The sequence below is a fragment of the Physella acuta genome, unplaced genomic scaffold (genome assembly GCF_028476545.2).
Source record: "Physella acuta isolate Inbredline_101_S28 unplaced genomic scaffold, ASM2847654v3 ptg000940l, whole genome shotgun sequence".
Classification (NCBI taxonomy): Eukaryota; Metazoa; Mollusca; class Gastropoda; family Physidae; genus Physella; species Physella acuta.
The window spans coordinates 14,450-35,205 of record NW_026732457.1 but is presented as its reverse complement, the minus strand read 5'-3'; the positions used below and the strand labels follow the sequence as shown (position 1 = coordinate 35,205).

The following is a 20,756-nucleotide window of genomic DNA, read 5'->3' as shown; positions in this document are numbered from 1 at the left end:
TTTTGAGGTTTTAGTACTGAAACGTGTGTACTTAATACAACGAAGCTTGTCTGGCCCTATCATAAAGTAGTATTGGTCGAACGTCATAACCAATACTTCACTCTCTTTTATTGCAACAAACGTATTAATACCCACTCCTTTAACTCACCAAACCAACAAACACATATCCCCTATTTGGATCCTTGTTGGTATTCTCTCCTATTTTATTGTAACAAAAATAAGCCAACTCATTAAAAACCACTTTTCTTTAATTCACCAAAACAACAAACACATATCCCGAATTTGGAGACGGGTCGTATTCTCTCCTATTTTATTGTAACCAACGTATTAATACCCACTCATCTTTAATTCACCAAACCAACAAGCACTTCGATTTTTGGACGGGTTGTATTCTCTCTTTTTAGTTTGCATTTGTACGTCGAGGTTTTGCCTTGTACCAAAGATATTTATTAAAGTATCATCTTCAGACGGAGAGATCAATACAGCAATTTTGATAAGGGATTTAGGTCCCATCAAGGGGATGCAAATCAGACCGAACAGTGTGATGCTCCTATATCCCATCTGGCTGTTAATTTGGTCTAGACGTTTGTAGACTATTTGGAATGGGGTAATGGTGGCGTCTTTGGTAACGTAGAAATATAAGACATGGGGAGGGGGGGGGGGTCAGTGCTTAAAATACGGACAGTGGAGGAGGTATGTTCTCTTCAGATTTAGGTAAATAATTGTGTGTGTCCAAAATTGGGGGAAAGTGGAATCGGGTAACGTTTAAGGTTTGTGGAACACGGAGGGTATCTCATCCGAATTAGGCAAATTATATTTTTGTTGTTGTTGGTAAATTGGATACGCGTAGGGTGTGTTCATGCTTGATTGAGATTAGCGTCCAATGCGACGTGTTCATGTCTAGAATGGCGCACATAAATGCAGTGTTTCTTCCAGACTTTTTTCTCCGGGGGGGGGGGGGGCGGACACTGTTAAAAGTATATATTTTCTATATAAATTATATAAATTTCATTTTATTTGGGGGGGGGGGGGGGGGCGGTAAAAAAATTTCGGCGGGGGGGGGAGGTCAAAGCCCCCCCCCCCCCCCCCGGAGAGATGCCTGGAAAAAACTCTGCATAAATGTGCGCCGTGTTTCTGTTTCAATTAAGGAATCATGAAGGGCGCCTTGTTCCTGCTAGAATTAGGTACCAGGTAAAGAAGTCGTTTTCTTGTATATTAGTAGGTAACCGGTAGGGGCGCCGTGGTCTTAGGTAGAATTAGGCACCTGCAGGGCGCCGATTTCTTAAAGAGTGAGGCACCGGGAGGGCGCCGATTTCTTAAAGAGTGAGGAAGGGCGCCTTGTTCCTAGTAGAATTAGGTCCCAAGTGGGGCGCTGATTTCCACTATATTATTAGGTAACGGGTAGGGCGACGTGTTGCTGTCTGAAATTAACATTCCGCCTGTTGTAAAGAAAGAATGCACCAGAGAGTGAGTGTGTTACTGGGTGTGGGTGTGTGTGAGTGTGTTGCTGTGTGTGTGAGTGAGCGAGCCAGAAGCGGTGCAGATCAATACAGATGATTCAGCCGGCCTCTTGCGCAGCGTCATGTGTCATGTGTGTGAATCATGGGGGGCCTACATGTCGTTTCACCCCGTCCCCCAACGTCCCCCTCACATCGCAGTAGATTGTCACCCCCACACACACACACTCACATATACACACAAACGTGACCCACACATCCCAGTAGATGTTCACCCCCCCCTTCCCACACACACACACAAACGTGACCCACACAGATTTTCACTCATGGCGTAGCTTGTTCCGTAAGTCCCTGAGCTGGGACAGTTAAACAAGACAGGTAGTGAAACAGTCACGTGGGTAAGACGGTGAAACTGTCACGTGGGTAAGACGGTGAAACTGTCACGTGGGTAAGACGGTGAGACAGTCACGTGGGTAAGACGGTCAGACAGTCACGTGGGTAAGACGGTGAGACTGTCACGTGGGTAAGACGGTGAGACAGTCACGTGGGTAAGACGGTGAGACAGTCACGTGGGTAAGACGGTCAGTCACGTGGGTAAGACGGTGAGACTGTCACGTGGGTAAGACGGTGAGACAGTCACGTGGGTAAGACGGTGAGACAGTCACGTGGGTAAGACGGTGAGACAGTCACGTGGGTAAGACGGTGAGACTGTCACGTGGGTAAGACGGTGAGACTGTCACGTGGGTAAGACGGTGAGACAGTCACGTGGGTAAGACGGTCAGACAGTCACGTGGGTAAGACGGTGAGACTGTCACGTGGGTAAGACGGTGAAACTGTCACGTGGGTAAGACGGCGAGACTGTCACGTGGTTAGACGGCCAGACTGTCACGTGGGTAAGACTAATTTATGTGCGGCAGCCGTGTTGGTGAGACAGCGAGACGGACATGCGACTCGAGTCAATGTAACAGTCACGTGATTATGGCGGTGAATAGTGAACTGTCATTTGGGTAAGACAGACAGTCGTATGGCTAAGAGAGTGAGACAGTTACTTTGTGTAAGACAGTCGTATGGCTAAGAGAGTGAGACAGCTACTTTGGGTAAGACAGTCGTATGGCTAAGAGAGTGAGACAGTTACTTTGGGTAAGACAGTCGTATGGCTAAGAGAGTGAGACAGTTACTTTGGGTAAGACAGTCGTATGGCTAAGAGAGTGAGACAGTTACTTTGGGTAAGACAGTCGTATGGCTAAGAGAGTGAGACAGTTACTTTGGGTAAGACAGACAGTCGTATGGCTAAGAGAGTGAGACAGTTACTTTGGGTAAGACAGTCGTATGGCTAAGAGAGTGAGACAGTTACTTTGGGTAAGACAGACAGTCGTATGGCTAAGAGAGTGAGACAGTTACTTTGGGTAAGACAGTCGTATGGCTAAGAGAGTGAGACAGTTACTTTGGGTAAGACAGTCGTATGGCTAAGAGAGTGAGACAGTTACTTTGGGTAAGACAGTCGTATGGCTAAGAGAGTGAGACAGTTACTTTGGGTAAGACAGACAGTCGTATGGCTAAGAGAGTGAGACAGCCACTTTGTGTAAGAAAGGGATTTGGTTTAAAATGGCATATGGGTAAAATAGTGACTTGGATTATGCTGTAAGGCGGTCGCACGAGATGTAGTGAGACAAGTCGCATGGGTAAGACATCGAGACCACGTAAAAAAAAAAAAGCAACGGATGTAACATAATGCTGACACACACACACCTCCCCCATTAACTTCTATCGTGTTACCTTCATCACATGCCCTGCATGTCATGTCTCTTTCTACACAGCTAAAAGGTTGGGGGTTTTTTTTGTTTTAAAAGAAATCCCATTGGAATCTAGATTTTAATTCCAAGAATGTAGTGTAGTCTTCCACGAGTTTTTACATACATTTTCTAAAACATGAAATATTAGTGTTAGGCATTATTGACACGCGGTAATGATCTAGTGTAATCAAAATGTGTAATGATTAAGTATACTCATTAAAAAGTGTAATGGTCATGTGCAATAATCGAATTTAATATGTGCAATGATCAAGTGTAATGATCATGCTTTTATTTAACAATGATTTCTATTTTTATATAAGCAGTGTCCAATTTTTTTTAAAATCCTAACTTTCTAAATAGTTTTAGTTAAATTGTTTCACTATGACAAAGAGAAGCCATTACACCCAATAAAAGTCACCCGAGTATAGATTTCCACAGCCTCTTTGTGGATAACGTATTTGTATCGCCCTAGACGCACACACTGAAGACTTCCTCTCCCAGAGGAGGTCATAATTCATAGGCAAATTGTGCTTTATATGATAGATCCCATCCCATATTTTCCACCATCCCCCCCCCCCCCCCCCCCAGTGTCGCCACAGTACCAGCACACACAATCAGTTTACGCCGACCAGACGGGATCGATACTGCAAGTAACCGAAACAGGCATCGAGTATGATTGGGGTTGGGTAAAAAAAAAAGTAGTCGTACGATGTAAAATGTTGAATGAACTCATCTTTAATGCAAGAATCGATCTGATTAGCAACGTCGTGGTTCTGGGCACGATACGACCCCCTTGTGCCTAATGACCCCCATTATCCAGTCAGTGCCTAATGACCTACAGTGCCTGATCTACCTGTGACCGCAGGTTATATGGATCGATGCCTGGAGAAACTTGACCGGCCTTTATTCTCGCATTCTCTTTGTTCTATTGAGAAGTCTTGCCGTCTCTTATTATAAGCTCAATTCTCTTTGTTCTATTGAGAAGTCTTGCCGTCTTTTATTATAAGCTCAATTCTCTTTGTTCTATTGAGAAGTCTTGCCGTCTCTTATTATAAGCTCAATTCTCTTTGTTGTATTGAGAAGTCTGACCGTTTCTTATTATAATCTAGATTCTCTTTGCTCTATTGAGAAGTCTGACCGTCTCTTATTATAATTTCGATTCTCTTTGTTGTATTGAGAAGTCTGACCATCTCTTATTATAATCTCGATTCTCTTTGTTCTATGTAGAAGTCTGGCCGTCTCTCTTTGCTCTATTGAGAAGTCTTAGCATACCTTATTTATTCTCGCATTCTCTTTGATCGTGTCGCATTTTAAAAGTCTTAAGTTAGTTTTGATTTGACGTGGATTGTGAAAATGTATGTTACAATTCACTAACCAGAAGCATAGTTTACGGTCTCGACAGTAGTCATAAAGACATGTAGCTTATAGGGCATCATTAGGAAACTATAAAAACTGTCTCTTTCTTCGTTTTAAAAGCACAACGGAATGAAATAACTAAATTGTATTATAACATTTGGAATCAAAACTTGATGTTTCGAGTTTGTGTTCGTTGGATGGCTATAAAAAAAAAAACTAGTGCCTAAAATTATTCGTTTTTCATATCGATGTGTACAGTTAATTTAATAAAACTATATGCATTTACGAACCACACGCTTAGTTTTAAAGTTGTGTTGTAAAAATTATTCTTCGTGGGACGTACAAAAAAACAAGATGTTATTGCCTCGGAAAGAAGCCAACGTAAATTGATGACATGACAGCCACCGCCCCCAATGTCTCCATTTATTGATTCTAACCTGTCATAAAAGTATTGACAAAACGTAAACACTATCTTTGTAAATGTCGTTGCTGTTATCCAGTTTATCCTTCTTTTACCTATTAAAACATCGCCGTGTCTCCAAGGATGGTTTAGCCGAGAACGCGTCATCGTTATAAATGCGCAGGGGACTGCATGGTGGCACTGAATATTGATTAGGCAACGTCCTTGACCTATTGTTGACAACACTCCGGCGCTGATGAAGTTAATATAATTTAAAATACTTCCATCGCTGATAAACACGTCCGTTGTTTTTTGTTGTTAGATTTTTTAAAAAGAAAGATGAAAGTGCATTTATAATTAAAAACTAATTGATATAAAATAATGTAGTAGAAACGTACTATTACTTTTTTTTGCTACTTTGTTTATTGAAACATAGTTGGTGTTGTGATTTGAAATCGTTACAAGTAATGTAGACATACACATAATTTCTGCAATGTTTTATTACTAAATAAAATATTATTTTATTGACTAACGATTAATCCTGGTATTGGAATGCCTTTAATACAGTTTTATTAAACATAAAATCCTCTAAGCCTGGTAGAGGAATGCTAATCACGTGACCTGTCTATCAACTCGTATGTCTGTTACAAGAAAGGACATCTGTTGTTGTAGTGACCTCATCTGCCATCATTACACACGGCTGTATGACGCTGTCTAGGCTTTAGGAGAACTGCGTACATAGGATTTGAGCTATGAATAGAATAAGATTTGAGCTGAACAAACCAGTCGATTAAACATCGCTTTTTATGTGTGTCGTACTTGGATAGTTACTGTATGAGAGTTATGTGTTAGTCAGTAATATAAAACTATATTTAGCCTGCCCGTATGTTTGGGAATACAGCCATACTCATCCTATATGATCATATAATGGCCCACGTATGTTACAATCGTTACATGTGATATTATTATAATGGTTACATGTGATATTATTATAATGGTCACGTGTGATATTATAATGGTCACATGTGATGTTATTATGACCCATATATGTTATAATGGTCACATTTGATATTATAATGGCCCACATGTGATATTATAATGGACTAAATATGTTATATCAAAATGGCCCACATATGTGATATTAGAATGGCCCACATTTGTGATATTAAAATGGCCCATATTTGATATTAGAATGGCCCACATATTCTACTTCACCTTTAAGACCACGGCCGTCTATCTTGTGTGTACACTCATCAGACAGACTGACAAGCCCCACTTCCCCCAATCTTATTCACTCTGATTCATACGACAGGCCATCGGGAAGAACTCCATAGCGTTGACATTTCAATTAAGTTTCTTGTAGGCGTGTAACCAGTGTCCCATCTTAGCTGCGCGGTCGCGCACTAGTTTTGAACTAGATTAGCTGCGCATTCATTTTGTAAAATAATATATCCTTGGAATAGACTTTTAGAACACCGCGCACACAAAATACACGTTCATCTTTACTTCTTTATCATTTACCCCATTTTAGGGAACGTTGCGTGTAACTATGTATATTTGTAAAAAAAAAAAAAAAAAAAAAACTTGTCTGCATATTATAACGTTCAGTAGAGAAGAAATTGCAATGTTACTAATCTAAAACTCATACCTCATGTCCGTTATTTTGGACGCTTGTCTGATAGAAAAATATCAGCTGTATTAGAGAAGTGATGATCGCACCAAAACAAAGCTGAATACTTGGAGGGTGTATTATCAATACAAAGTGTTAGTAGCACCAGAAATAGCAATTGTGGTAATTGAAACCTTGTTGATGTATATTTGGACGAGTAGGCTACTTGTTTCAGTAGATTTTTTTTCCAAATGAAACCTCTGAGCTAAAAATCTATTTCTAAATATTTGAAAATAAAACTGCTCGCAGTCACAGAAATAATGATGGTTATACTAAATTAAACCCTGGGGCGCACTTTAGAAAATGTCTTTATATTATTTTGTATGAAAACGAGAGTGCTATTAAAGAAGCTATTCAATATGACCTCACTAAACTAAAATTTCAGCTTTAAAAAAAACTGTATTTCTACGTGTAATAGCTATAACCTTATGCTAGCATTTCCAAAGAATATATACAAGAACATCTCTCCAAAAACTATTTTTTATTGTTTAGTAGTAGTAGCAGCAAATGCCAGCGCTACCCAAAAAGCTATACAACATGGTCTTAATAAAGTCCCAGCTGGAAAAAAAAAAACGGTTCTGTTTATTTGAACGTTTAGTAACAGTACCAAATGCCAGCATTGCCTGAGCGGTAGCTGTGCCTTACCAATACCTGTCAGGTGGGACAAAGAAGCTGATTGCTTGTTCATTGCCGTCAGTCTGAGGATTCGTTCACTGACCTGCATAATGATCTTAATAAAAGTCCCAGCGGTTCTGTTTATGTGAACGTTTAGTAACAGTACCAAATGCCAGCAGTACCTGAGCTGTACCTTACCAATACCACCCAGGTGGGACAAAGAAACTGATTGCTTGTACATTGCCGTCAGTCTGAGGATTGGTTCACTGACCTACACGACTTCAGACCTTTAAGCCGTGTGTTTGTTTTACCTGATAGTGTTGCCCGCGTGGGTGGGGGAGATGACTCAACGGGAGGGGGACAAACCTTCCGGCTATTGTGTCAAATTGACAGGTAAATGGGGGATATGTACACACTGGCTGGTGTTTATAGAAAGTCAAGATGGGTCTGGGTCTGCTAGGTTTTCCTTCACATTTTCTTGACACTCTTTCCTTTATTTACCTGCCTCGGTTAGTGTTTAATGGAACCTGTAAGATTATTTATACATTTTGTAAACGTTATCCTTTCGAAATTTGCGGTACACAGGTAAGATGAAGTGGAGTTCTCTTTTTTCTGCTACATCTGCATATGAAGGGATCGTTATGCCCAACCATCTGTACTTTCATTAACGTAAGTTAGGTATCCATTAGAGCTAGGTGGACTCCAGGACGCCTTAAGGACTCTACCCCGGGATCCGAACTCGAGACAACCGGGTTAACACTTTCCTTTAATTAAATCACACGATTCTAATGGCTATATCGTTAACTATGCAATTTGAGTATTTCTAGTCTTATATCAGCTTAGCTTTACCTAGACCAGATTGTTATACACAGTATTTACTCACTGAGTGTACAAGCCTACTGGCCGTTCACTTCATATATTCCTCACTTTACTCTCCGTAAGAATAGTTATCATTCCACATCAACATATTCTCTATGGAAATAACTAAGAAAACGTTATAAAATTTAGTTGTTAATTTTTTTTTTCAGCGTAGAAAAACAAATTATTATAATTAGTTGAAATAGTATATAATATATAGGCTACCTTATTGTAATATATAATTAACTGCCGAACCTTTTAAATACTATTCTTGTTACCCCCATTTCCTGGTTTTATTAATTTAAGAATCACCCTTGGGTCAGTTCCGTTTTGGGTTCCCTGAGACATATTGTAACACGAAGTCCCCCCACGGTGTTGGGCGGGTGTTGCGATACGGGGCCCGTCTGTGTTGACTCAGCAATGAGGCGTCCATTCATTGTGTGGGGCGGTCGGTCCCGGTGGGTTCATTGATCAGCGCGAGACTTCATTCGGGAATTTGCCAACTCTTCGGGTTTAATTAGATCATCCATACAAAATACATAGCCTCCCCTTCCCTCGTTTTTTTTATTGATAAATATTACATAAGGAGGCAATACATGGTGTATTTAATTATGTAATGAACAATTTATTTAATCTGATTTGTCAATTCGGTTTTTTTATTTGGGTAAATAGATCGTATTTATAATAAACCAACATAAATTGTCTATTTGCTATAGGTATAAAGCAAATATGTTTGTCGGTTTTTAAAACACCCTACCTGATATACAATTGATAAGTCATCTCTTATGTAAAAATGAACATTATGCTAACTAAAATTATTATTGGACTGCTTTAGAGCGTCGGACTGCGTACCCGTAAGTCTCGATTTTGAATCCAGTGTTTCTTCCAGGCATCTCTTCGGGTAGCCCCCCCCCCCCCCACCCAAGAAGGTCTACCGCCCCTCCTCCCCCCCCCCCCCCCCTGAACGAAATAGAATTTATATAGAAAATATTTGCTTTTAACGATTTGTCTCTCTTCAAAAGAGTGGAAGAAACACTGTTCGAATCCGAGGTCAAGTCGGTTGAACACCCAAGTTAGGAAAAAAAATAAAGGCGGCTGGGCATAGTGCTGACCACACTATCTCTTCAAAATGCCGAGGTCACAGAAACAGGTGAACTCTACTTCACCTGCCCCGTGGACCATCAGGTTCAAAAAAAAGAACTTTTTTAAAAAAATACTAAAATGACTACCCCCCTTCACCCCACTCACACTTCAGCCAATGCCTGTCTGAGACCCACATTATGTAACAAGCTATAACCAACCAGACTGGATTAAAAACCTTTTGAAGTTTTTTTCTTCTCTTTGAACTTGATGGCGTGCCACTACCTAAGCCTGACAAATGGGTTTTACTTGACCAGACACGGCAGCAGGATCAAATAAATGTGTACCATTTTGTTTCCATACATAAAACTGTCTAGTTACAAGTTCCTGTTTATATTACTATAAACACTATACATTTTGAATGGTGAGGAAAAATTCACTTTCTGAACATATTTTATTTTTATACTAGATAATTTTCCCGTTGAGGGTGAAATACAACGGGCGCTAGATTGATAGTGTTGTTGTTTTTTTTCTCTAAACCGAAACCAAAATCTAAACCTGAAGCTGAATTTTTTTAGATAGTGACTGCGGGAGTGCGTTTTATTTTAAAATGGCTACTATATCAACTATGATTGGAGTTTGGGTTTTTAAAGATAAACAATGCCCCGACCCATTCTTTTCCGTCCAATACTTTACCATCCGCATATGATGTGTGTTTATATGTATGGAGGAGGGGATGGTGGAATTATTGATAAGTTACGTGCTCCGACGTGGAATTGCTAAAGCAAGTAAATAATTATCGGCTTACAAGATCGGTTCTAATTATTCTACGCACCCCCTCCGTTTCTTCCCCCCCCCCTCTCCCCCAATGTTTTGCGTTGCCTTTGATCGTGGCGGTCTGTGTTTGCTGCCGTAGACAGCACACAATAGCCCTCGGTTCCGAGAGAGTTGGGATGTATTGTATCGTAGGGAAACCCCTCGCCCTCACACGTCGTCGTCTCCCTGTTCTATAGTTTCCATACGTATTACCTCCCCCTGCCTCTCTCGTGGTATACCTTGTTACCGGGCGATGCAGGAGTTGCATCCCCTCCCTTGTCGGGTGAATCGATTCTCTCCCCTAGTCGATATGGTAACTGCTCACCCGTGACTATTTTTAATGTCGTTTGTGTCGTTGGTTTTTGTCGTCATATCAAAAGTGGCTCTGGTCTGACCAGTGTGGCATTTAGATGTGTCATTACACTCAATGGTATTGATTCATTTTCTTCTGTTTTGTCATCATGTATCTGACCGATTTGACATTTAGATTTGTCATTACACTCGGTGGTATTGATCAATATTTGTTGTTTTATGTTTTGTCATCATGTCAATGTAGCTCTGATCTGACCATTGTGACATTTAGGCTTGTCATTACATTGATGAACGTTTTACAATGTATTATATTGATCAACATTTGTTGGTTTAATATTTTGTCATAATGTCAATGTGGCTCTAATCTGACCAATGTGACATTTAGATGTGTCATTACACTCCATGGTATTGATCCTTTTGGTTCTGTTTTGTCATCATGTATCTGACCAATGTGGCATTTAGGCTTGTCATTATAGTTGATGGTACTGCTCAATATCATGTGGAACTCTTTTGTCATTGTTGTAACTTTAAATTGTCCATGCTGTGGTCTGCCTTTGGTTTTTGAGTTAAATCTAAGGTTTGCAAAGAAATTGTTGTAATAGAGGAGTATACAGAGGAAAAAACCAAGCAATTCAAACAGGCTGTAATGATTATTTTTTTTTAATTGTGATATAGTGTGTAGTATAAGAATTTACAGTCAATAGTCTATCTACATGTCAAATGAGCATAGTATTCAAAGTTCCTTTAATTATGAATAGTAAAATCTATTTTAACTTGATCTCAAGATTAATATCATGGTACGTATCATTGTATCATTGTTTCCTCAACCAGTGGATGGGGCCCTGTTATCTGTCCAGTCACCCCCCCCCCACACACACACACACTCACACAGACCCAGCTAACGGTGTTTCCATCATCCAGGTGTTTCCCTTCCACCTGTCGGGTCTATCAATAGATGGGGATTTCCAAACAAAATACACAAGGGCTCTAAAAATAAACCGCGTGCAATACTACAATACCACTCTTTGTTTATGCCCACGCAAGTTTTTAATCCGGAACATAAAGTTAATATTACCATTATAAATGTTTCAACATAATCGATTGTTTGTATTTTACCGTTTAAATTAGCCTCGTTGGTTTTCTGTTGATTTTTTTTTTAATTGAAGCCATTTATATCTATAATTCTATTTTTAAAATTTAATTTTTCTAGTAGACAAAGCTAAAATGATAGTGCTACACAGCTGTATCACTAATTCCAACAAGCATTTTGTAATTTGTTATGAGACGTTTTTTTTTCTTATTTCAAATACATTTAGAGAGCGAATTCCCTCTCTTAAACACAACACACACAATAACTACTTTGTTAAACACTTTGGATATTCGTGTCCGTGCAAAAACGGTTGGTATAATGTGACACGCTGGACTTTAGGGTCAATTAATTTTTTTCAAACAATGCGTGACACGTTACCAGAAGCCCGTTCTTGCATCCGCCAAGACCATTAGCCCTTAACGAAACCTCGACCCCCCATCTTTGAAATGTAACCCTTGATTAATGATTAAACACGTCTTCGCCTTAATTCAATTTCGTTTCGTCATCGGCTCTGGGATTATTATTTTTCCATGTTTGACAATACAGCAGTTTTTTTTTTTCTCGAGATAGTGGAGGGGGAATTCGCTTGCCACACAGAAAAACCCCCCTGCGCTTCTTGTCATCACGATTACTCTAGTATCGCAACCGTCAGTCCCCCCAGCTCGATCCTGCCCACGTCATTGCCTGGGGATGAATCGCGTTGTCAGGCCAACACTCATAGGTGTCGTATCGATTATTTTTTTTCACATCGAGAAAAAAGTCGATTTCTCATATCGGCCCTGGCTTTGAAACGTTGAGTACGAGGAATAAATAACGCAATAAACGCTTATTACAGCTTGATGTATTAGCCCAGGACCGTATGGCTTGTAATCTATACATGCTTCACACCGAGGCTGCTAAAATAACTTTTTTTCTTCTCTTTTGTTTTGGATTGAGACGTAGAGTTGCATTCATGTTTGGCACGTTCTATAGCCGTGCAAGATATAACCCTTCTATTATTTTATTTTTCTCTCTCGCGTCGTCTTTTCATTCCTGCCTGTCTTCCTTCTGCTAGTTCCAACAATCTATTGATTTCTTTCGTCATTTCAAGTTGTTGGTTTTTAAGAACAATGCTTGTTTTGTTTTTTTTTTTCCCGCTAAACTCCTGCAGCAATTTCTGGTAGCATTACTGTATTATATTGTACAGGACATCCATAGGCGTAGCCACGCTATTCATTGCCCGGGGCGAGTTCTCGATCCTGGGCCCCTGTATATAATTTATTTATAGGGGCGGGGGTATTGATTTTTGTCGCTCTTTTAGAATATATTCACATAGGGGAAAGGCCACCCGGGGGGCTAACCATCCCTCCTGCTCACACACCATCTGTACCATTAAATTAACTCGATTTAAATTGCAGCCAGAGTCGAAATAGACACAGACTTATCCAAGTTTGGGATAGAACTATTAGTATAGGACACTGGCATCGCTATGGGGTACTTATAGATTGCAATCGAAATCGACACAGACGTATATAGTACCGACACTGGCATCGCTATGGGATAGTTAAAAATAACATTGCTATTGCAATAGACACAGGGATATCTAAGAAAAATTGGGACACAGCTACTATTATCAACATTGGCATGGCTATAGGGTACTTGTAAATTGCAGTCGAAATAGACACAGACTTATCAAAGGTTGGGATATAACTATTAGTATAGACACTGGCATCACAATGGAATACTTGTAAATTGCAATCGAAATTGACACAGACACACCTAAGAAAGGGTGGGTTACAACTATTAGCATCGGTATGTGGTGCTTGAAGGTTGTAAAGAGACCACAAAGACAACCTCGCCTCTCTGTTGACTCTGAAGTCCAACCCACAGCAATGGCGGGAACTCAGCCGACGATTAGGAACTTCCTGTTCAGACCACTACAATAAACCGACCAGTCACGTGATGTTCTCATCGATTGTGATGGATCTCGTGTACAAACTAACGGGCCAAATCAGCGCTAATTAAGATGCATTTGTTTGGTCAAACATTTTTCAGCTACGGAGTTTAAGCTTAACAGCTCTTGTTTAAAAATATTTCTTTTTTTTTTTTTACACCACACTATAGAACCAACAACAATGTTGATATTTAAAATCAATAGCAAAGAGATTATAGAACACATTTTTTCTTTTTGAGAAGATTAAGTTAGCGGAAATGGAACGGTTTTTTTTTATTAGCTTGTTGACAATTTTAAATAATCTTTGTTTTCTTTGTGAATTTGAAAAAAGTGCTGAATAGTATGTCTAGAAATTAAGTCTTAAGTTGGGTGGGGGGGGGTGCGGATTGCAGTGTTTCTTCCAGATATTTTTCTCCGGGGGGGGAGGGGGCGGACACTGCTAAAAGTATATATTTTCTATATAAATTATATAAATTTCATTTCGTTGGGGGGGGGGGGGCGGTAAAAAAATTTCGGGGGGGGGGGGCAAAGCCCCCCCCCCCCCCCCCCCCCCCCCCCCCCCGAAGAGATGCCTGGAAGAAACTCTGGCGGATAGCCCGCTACCACTCCACCCCCCTCCTCCACAAAGCTACCCCACTGTTTAAACTTAAGATTATATGGATTTAAAATATGTTTCGGGTAACGTGGACACGTTCTGTCCTATATGGTAGTGTGTGTGTGTACAGATTAACCTTTAGCTACTTCCAAAACTCAGCATCTAGATCTATTACCTGTCGAATTGAATACTCTTCTGCCAGGCGCCTGTGTAAAAAAAGGGCGTTGGACCCCCATAGCGATTATCTCTCAGGTTACTGCTGAAGGGATGAGCATCGATGCCGTCTCTCTAGACCAAAATGGCGTTAACTACAGCAGTGTCCTCCATTCCCTGTGGTTCATTTTTATGCGCGGGCACATTTTTCTTCACGCGCATGGAATAAATGTGCCAGCATTTGCACCCCTTAAGCTAACACTAAAGCTTGTTAATGCTTCGTAGGCTTGATAAATAAATTTAAAAAAAAACAAACTTTCAAATAAAATAATTTAAAGATGGTATGTTTGTTAACTTGAAAAAAAAAGTGTCACTTTTTTTTCCTCAACCCACTGAATCTAGTTATGAAGACATTGATTTAACCCTCCCAGTTGTCGATGTGTGTCTATGTTCAAATATAAGCTAGTGTCTTCATGGCCGTTACAGCAACCAACCACTAATTCATCTCGTCGTGAAAGACAGTAAAGCTTTACGGCTTCACCAATACTGCCGCGTAAAGCTAATTGTATTAGCATCGTAAAATTAGTTTTAACGCTTTAACAAAACTGACGTACAAAACTGATTAGTCACTAAACAATAAAGTCTACTATACATTAAAAAAGAACACCTTCATCTTGCTTTCTTGTTAAACTTCAAGAATAATTCGTTTCATTAATGACTCGATTGGAAAAAAAAATTCGTCGCTATGACTCACGTTTCAAGAATCGTGAAAATAGCCGGTGGTCTTCAAAGTTATACTGTCACCAGCTCATCGACTGTATACGACATGTATTATATTTTTAGTTGATTTACACCCCAACACCACTATCATCACACCGCGCTACTGTATAGCAGTTAACCCTTTTCCTTTAAGAACCTAACTATTCTAACCCCGCATCCATAAATTAAAACAAGGTAAAGGTATATGTTTTTCATCTATTATTCTGAAAACAAAAACAGTATTCCAAGGTGACATTTCTTGACCACCCATTCATTCCCATATATCTCAAAACACCCCTTTCCTACGTGTGTCCGTGTCGCCATTTGTGGACACACACCACCTCTCTTCCCTCCCCTTGTGTTTCAGATCTCCAAACCTAATCCATCATGGCGGCAGACCCTCCTCATAGCGACCTCATTTTCTTCACTTGTCACCGCGACTAGTTTTTCTACTAGAAATATCAATCAGACCCCGCTCCACTGTCCGCTAGCAAATCAAATTCCTCTTTATCCAACCTGCCCCCCCCCCCCCCTTACTCACATCGTGTCCTTTCACGCTGGTCAATTTCTTTTCTATCACACACCCCCAACCGCTCCCCGCACAACGAGTTTTCAATAGAACAACACCCAAAACTTCCCCCCTTCTCCACACAGCCTTAAAACATTCGGTTCCCTTCTACCGACTTTTATCCAACGCCCGAATGGGAAGCAATTTTCAGGAGCCCTTACTAATGAACCCTTCTAACTAACTTCCGGTGGGTAGGGAGGTAGGGGGGGGGGGTTAGTGTTAATCACAGCCTTGGTTTAAAGTTTACTCGTATTTTAACCCTTGGGTAATGGATGTCTTTGTGTTGTCTCCCGTCTCTCAGATGCCTTACTGTAGGCCACAGTATAAGCTAAGGGTTAAGTGTTGTTTTTTTTTCTTCTCTGTTATACCCAGCTTTGTGTACGCATTTTTTACTAGACCCATGAGGTTGAACAAATACATCGCCCTCTTTCTGCTTTACTTACCATTAACGTGTGTCTGCTTAACCTACAATTAAGGTGTGTCTCTGCTTAACTTACCCGTTTTACTCCCAGCAGAAGACATAAGAGAAAAAAATAGATTTTTGAATGGCAGATTTTTGGCATAATCAAAATGTGTAGTTTTTTCCAAGGGAGAGAACTGCCACTTTATGTTTTGTCTCCCTTTTCACAGTCCTATTTTCAAGTATGTGAGACAGCTTGAAATTTTTGTAATAACAAGAATGATGCACAACTGTATAAAATGTGTGCCTCAAAATGATGTACAACTATATGAAACAAAACATTTCCCTGCAATATAATTCAACTTGTGTCACAGTTTTTGTATTAAAAATGTGTTTAATAAAATTTGCATTTGGAAAAATCAATGCAGTTAATACCTTTAAAAAAAATATATATATATATCTAGGCATACTGGTTGTTTTTTGTTAAACAAATGCTTTAGCCTCCCTTTGAACAAAATTGTGTTTAGATTACTGTTTTTCTTTCAGAGTATAAATAACATTACTTGGTCAACTTGGTCATCATGCACTGAAGACAAAATCAATACCTTCTTTCAAACATAAAGTCTTCCAATTTTCTTTAAATTCTACTGAAACAATTGGGTTTTTTTCATACATTAAAGACAAAAAACCTCTTTCAATACTCTTTCAAAGATACTTTTTTAAAACTACTCACTTTATGCATGTCTTGAACAAATAAATATTTTTTATTTATAATTGTAATTTAGTGATGTTTATGTAAAAATGTAATTGCATTTAAGCAAGATTTTCCTAAATTTTAAATACATTTACAATGAATAAAAGTGATGTATTATCATCCTTTTCATGCCCAAGACACATCGGGCAGACGTAGTAGAGTTCAGCTGTCTCAATGGAATCAATGACGTATGCATACAAGCAGCCAGTGCAATCAGCATTATGCCTAGCTGCTTTTGCTTCCCTAATGCAAGTGGGGTACCCATCTGTGCTGGGTGGACTCAGTGGCGTCCTACACACCCAAACCCGGGATCCGAACTCAATACTTTCAGCTTGGCAGTCTAGCATTCCACCATTCGACCACACCATCAAAAGTTTTGTATAGCACCAGTTTATTTTCAACTTTTGAACTAATGAAATCTTTTTTGTTTATCTCATCAGCTGATCCCAACTACCACGCCCCACAGAAGGATGACAAGCCAGACAACTGGGAGAACTCCCACGATGATGTGGATGACAACGAAGAGGCCAACGCCAGCAAGTCTAACAACGAGGCTGTCTCTACCAGCCCCAGCAGCAGTAGTGAAGAGGTCAGTGGTCAGTTTCATAATTTGTCGGGAAACATTTTTTTTTTAAATATTTTTATGGCACTTACACATATTCTACTCGACGACCGGACGGAGTGGTCTAGTGGTAGAGAGCTGGACTGCTAACCCTTAAGTCTGCTAACCCGTAAGTCTCGAGTTTGAATCTGGGTTCAACTCTGATGGGTACCTAACTCATGTTAGGGAAAGTAAAGGCGGCTGGGCATAGTGCTGACCACACTATCTCTTCATATGCCGAGATCACAGGAACAACTCTACTTCACTTGCCCTATAGACCGTCAGGTTTGAAAAGGGAACTTTTACTCGACCACCATTTGCTCAATTTAATTACAGGTCCGATGGTAATTCTGTTGTTTGTCCCTAATTCTTCAGATTAGACATGAACATTTTGGCTTAATTCTGTAGAATATTCCTTAGTAAAATTACAGGGGCATTTTTTTTGGCAAAATAATGTAGAATAATCTCTTATTTTTATGGTAATATGCTTTATATGACAAAATATTTTTGGTTCTGTTTTGAAGGAAACTTTTTAGTCTTGTGAACTTTAACTTGTAACTAAATTATGCCATATAATCAGGGTAGCCTACCATCTTACTGTGGCTACAGAAACATATCAACTATACTTTAACTGTTATCATTTCAAAAAGATCCTATTACAAACATTACAAGATATTTCAACATCTTTTTAATATTTCCCATTACCAACTAGTTTTACATCCTCTTAAGCTTTACAACAAAATTAAAAGCTACCATCACATTTTGGCTATAGAAACTCACTTCAGCTGTACTGTTATCAGTTCAAAAAGATCTCTGAAAGTAGTAAAAAAAATTTAGGATTTTCTCTTCCACTCAAGACACTACAAAGATTACAAGTTATTTCAACATTTTTTTTTTTAAATATTCCCCATTACAATCTATTTTACTTCCTCTGGAACTTAACTACAAAATGAAAAAATAAAAACTTCAAATTCCAAATAAAAACCTGTAGTAAAATACAATTTAGTAAAAATAAAATGTTTTATAAAATTTCACTTTATAATAAATACAAATGAATTAAATAAATACAAATGAGTTAGGGTCCCTTCTCATTTAAGTCCAAGTTGGTTTGCGTCATTCTGTTAAAAGTACTTTCTATACTGCCACATAGATTTCACTAGCTCTGAGATGAATGGAAATAGCAGTAGTACATGAAACCTCACCAAAATACCTCTATTTAATATATTGTTAAAAAAAAAATTCAAGGCTTTTACTGGTAGAGATTTTTAATGTTTTATTTTCACATTTCGAAGACTGTCTTTAAGCTTAAAACTCTTTAAAAATAAGGATACATAGAAAAAATATGTGTTGGATATCAGTGATGAGGCATGCAGGATTGTCCATTTTCTAAAACATAAATAAAACTATTGGTTTTAAAATCAGTATTTAAATTATATGTGGCAGAAATAAAGATTTATTTTAAACAAACAACATCATTTATTTAACTTTGGGTGAGGTGAGGGTACAACACTTGCTTAAAAGATCTATTTTCTTGACTCTCTTGTGCCTTCACCATTTAAGAATTGAGAGTGTAGAATTATCCATATTTTTTTGCACAGTTGTACAAATAATGTAAAACACTTAATTTAATATTAGTTAGTTTTATAGAGACCTGTATATATTTTGAATGAAGAAGAAATAATTGCCATTGAACAGAAAGCCATTTTTTTTTTAAAAAAAAGCTTTTTTTTTTTTTTTCCGTCCACAATATGGTATATTGTTTCAAAGGGCCAAGTCATAACTCGGACTTAACATCTTTAATGGTTGAAAATATCCCATGTTTATGCATATTCTTGTTGAATTAGATTTTACCAGAACAGTGTAACTCTCTTTACTTCATTACTTAAACTTTAGTTGACCCTCCCAATTTTTTTTCTACCTAATTTAGCACATTTAAGCTATTTTATAAAAAATGTCACATTTCACAAACTAAAGGTAAATCCATGTATGTGCAGAGGTCTAAAATCCTATGTTTCTGTTTGCAGAAAGATGAAAGCAGCATATTATGTATATATGTATGTGTAGATTTCTAAAATCTTATGTTTATTTCAGCAGAAAGATGAAAACAGCATCGACCTGTATGAGGCCTACCTGCGAGGACAAGACTTCCCTGCTAAATACAACAACGAACACAAGAAGTTCCTGGCTGCCAAAGATCGCATGAAGAAGAACCAGCAGCACAAAATCACCAAGGTACGTGTCATGTAGTATGTGCTTGTAGAATTACAAGATTTTATAGTTTGTGTTGCCTATATAATTATTGACTGGAATGAATCAAAACCTGCATCTCTAAAGCCAAGCAAGCCTTTGCAACCATAAAAAAAGGTGATTGACGAAAATCTACAAGACCAAATGCAGACTTTTAAAAGTTTTGTTCTTAACATCCTACTGTATGGCAGCGAATGCTGAAAAGTAACATCCGCCACAGAGATCACTGGACTCTTTACAAACTAAGTGCCTGTGAAGGATAAAAAGGCATCCACTTACATAACACCATCTTAAATGATAGACTACTATGAAAGATGGAAATGGAAGCAGTTTTCCAAAATAAGTAAAAAAAAACTAAATCGAGCACATCATAAGAATGAATCCAGATGATATCTCAAGAAAGGTGTTTAACTCTCAAAATACTTTGGTCAAAGATGCGATAAAATTATATGGTCTGGAAAAGAAACTTAACTTATTACTTTTAAATAAAAAGCTTTCCCTGTTTCTCAGAACTACTTTTATAGCAATGTTAATCAGTTATATATTCTTTATCCCCCAGCTCCTCCAAGAGTGGCAACTTAACTTATTACTTTGAAATAAAAAGTTGTCCCTGTTTCTCAGAACTACTTTTATAGCAATGTTAATTAGTTATATCTTCTTTATCCCCCAGCTCCTCCAAGAGTGGCAACTTAACTTATTACTTTTAAATAAAAGTTGTCCCTGTTTCTCAGAACTACTTTTATAGCAATGTTAATTAGTTACATCTTCTTTATACACCAGCTCCTCCAAGAGTGGCAAGCAGCCAGAGACCACGTCAACGAGGTCAGGAAAACTGATCCTAAATCTGCTGATGTCATGGCTAAAGAAATCACAACAGTGAGTTACCTCTTCCACATCTGCACTTTGTCCCCTACACACAGACTTTCTCATTTATCTTGTGACTGTACCAGTGCATCTCTCTTAATAACTTAGTAGGGTAGATAAAACAAATGTGATGTTTATATAGCCACTATTAGAACACTGTATGGACAGTACCTTCCCCAATACATTTACTTTCTCATGTAAGCTGCAGACAAACCAGGGTTGAATTGTCAACCTTATCACACTTGGAACCAAACTCTATCTTGTCCAGCTCTCTTTACAACCAAATGACCAGTAGGATAGATTAAATAGATTTCATGTTTCTATAGTCAGTATTAGATCATATGACTAGACACATTAACTTTGTCATGGTATCAAGCTTCACACAAATCTGAGTTTACTTGTCAATCTTATTACACCTGGAACCAAAGAACCAAAC

The 20,756-nt window shown here is 38.7% G+C and overlaps 1 protein-coding gene across 3 annotated transcripts in view; it reads left to right on the top strand.

Moving 5' to 3' along the window:
• Positions 1-20,756, top strand: part of LOC131953696 (amyloid-beta precursor-like protein) — a 54,954-nt gene that overhangs the window by 25,297 nt on the left and 8,901 nt on the right. For 2 of the 3 annotated variants that reach the window (XM_059317008.1, XM_059317006.1), the window contains exons 5-7: positions 17,049-17,197; positions 19,301-19,441; positions 20,237-20,332. In XM_059317008.1, coding sequence (XP_059172991.1) covers positions 17,049-17,197; positions 19,301-19,441; positions 20,237-20,332 — 386 coding nt within the window. The remainder of the gene's footprint in view (positions 1-17,048; positions 17,198-19,300; positions 19,442-20,236; positions 20,333-20,756) is intronic. The other variant, XM_059317007.1, reaches the window with a different exon arrangement.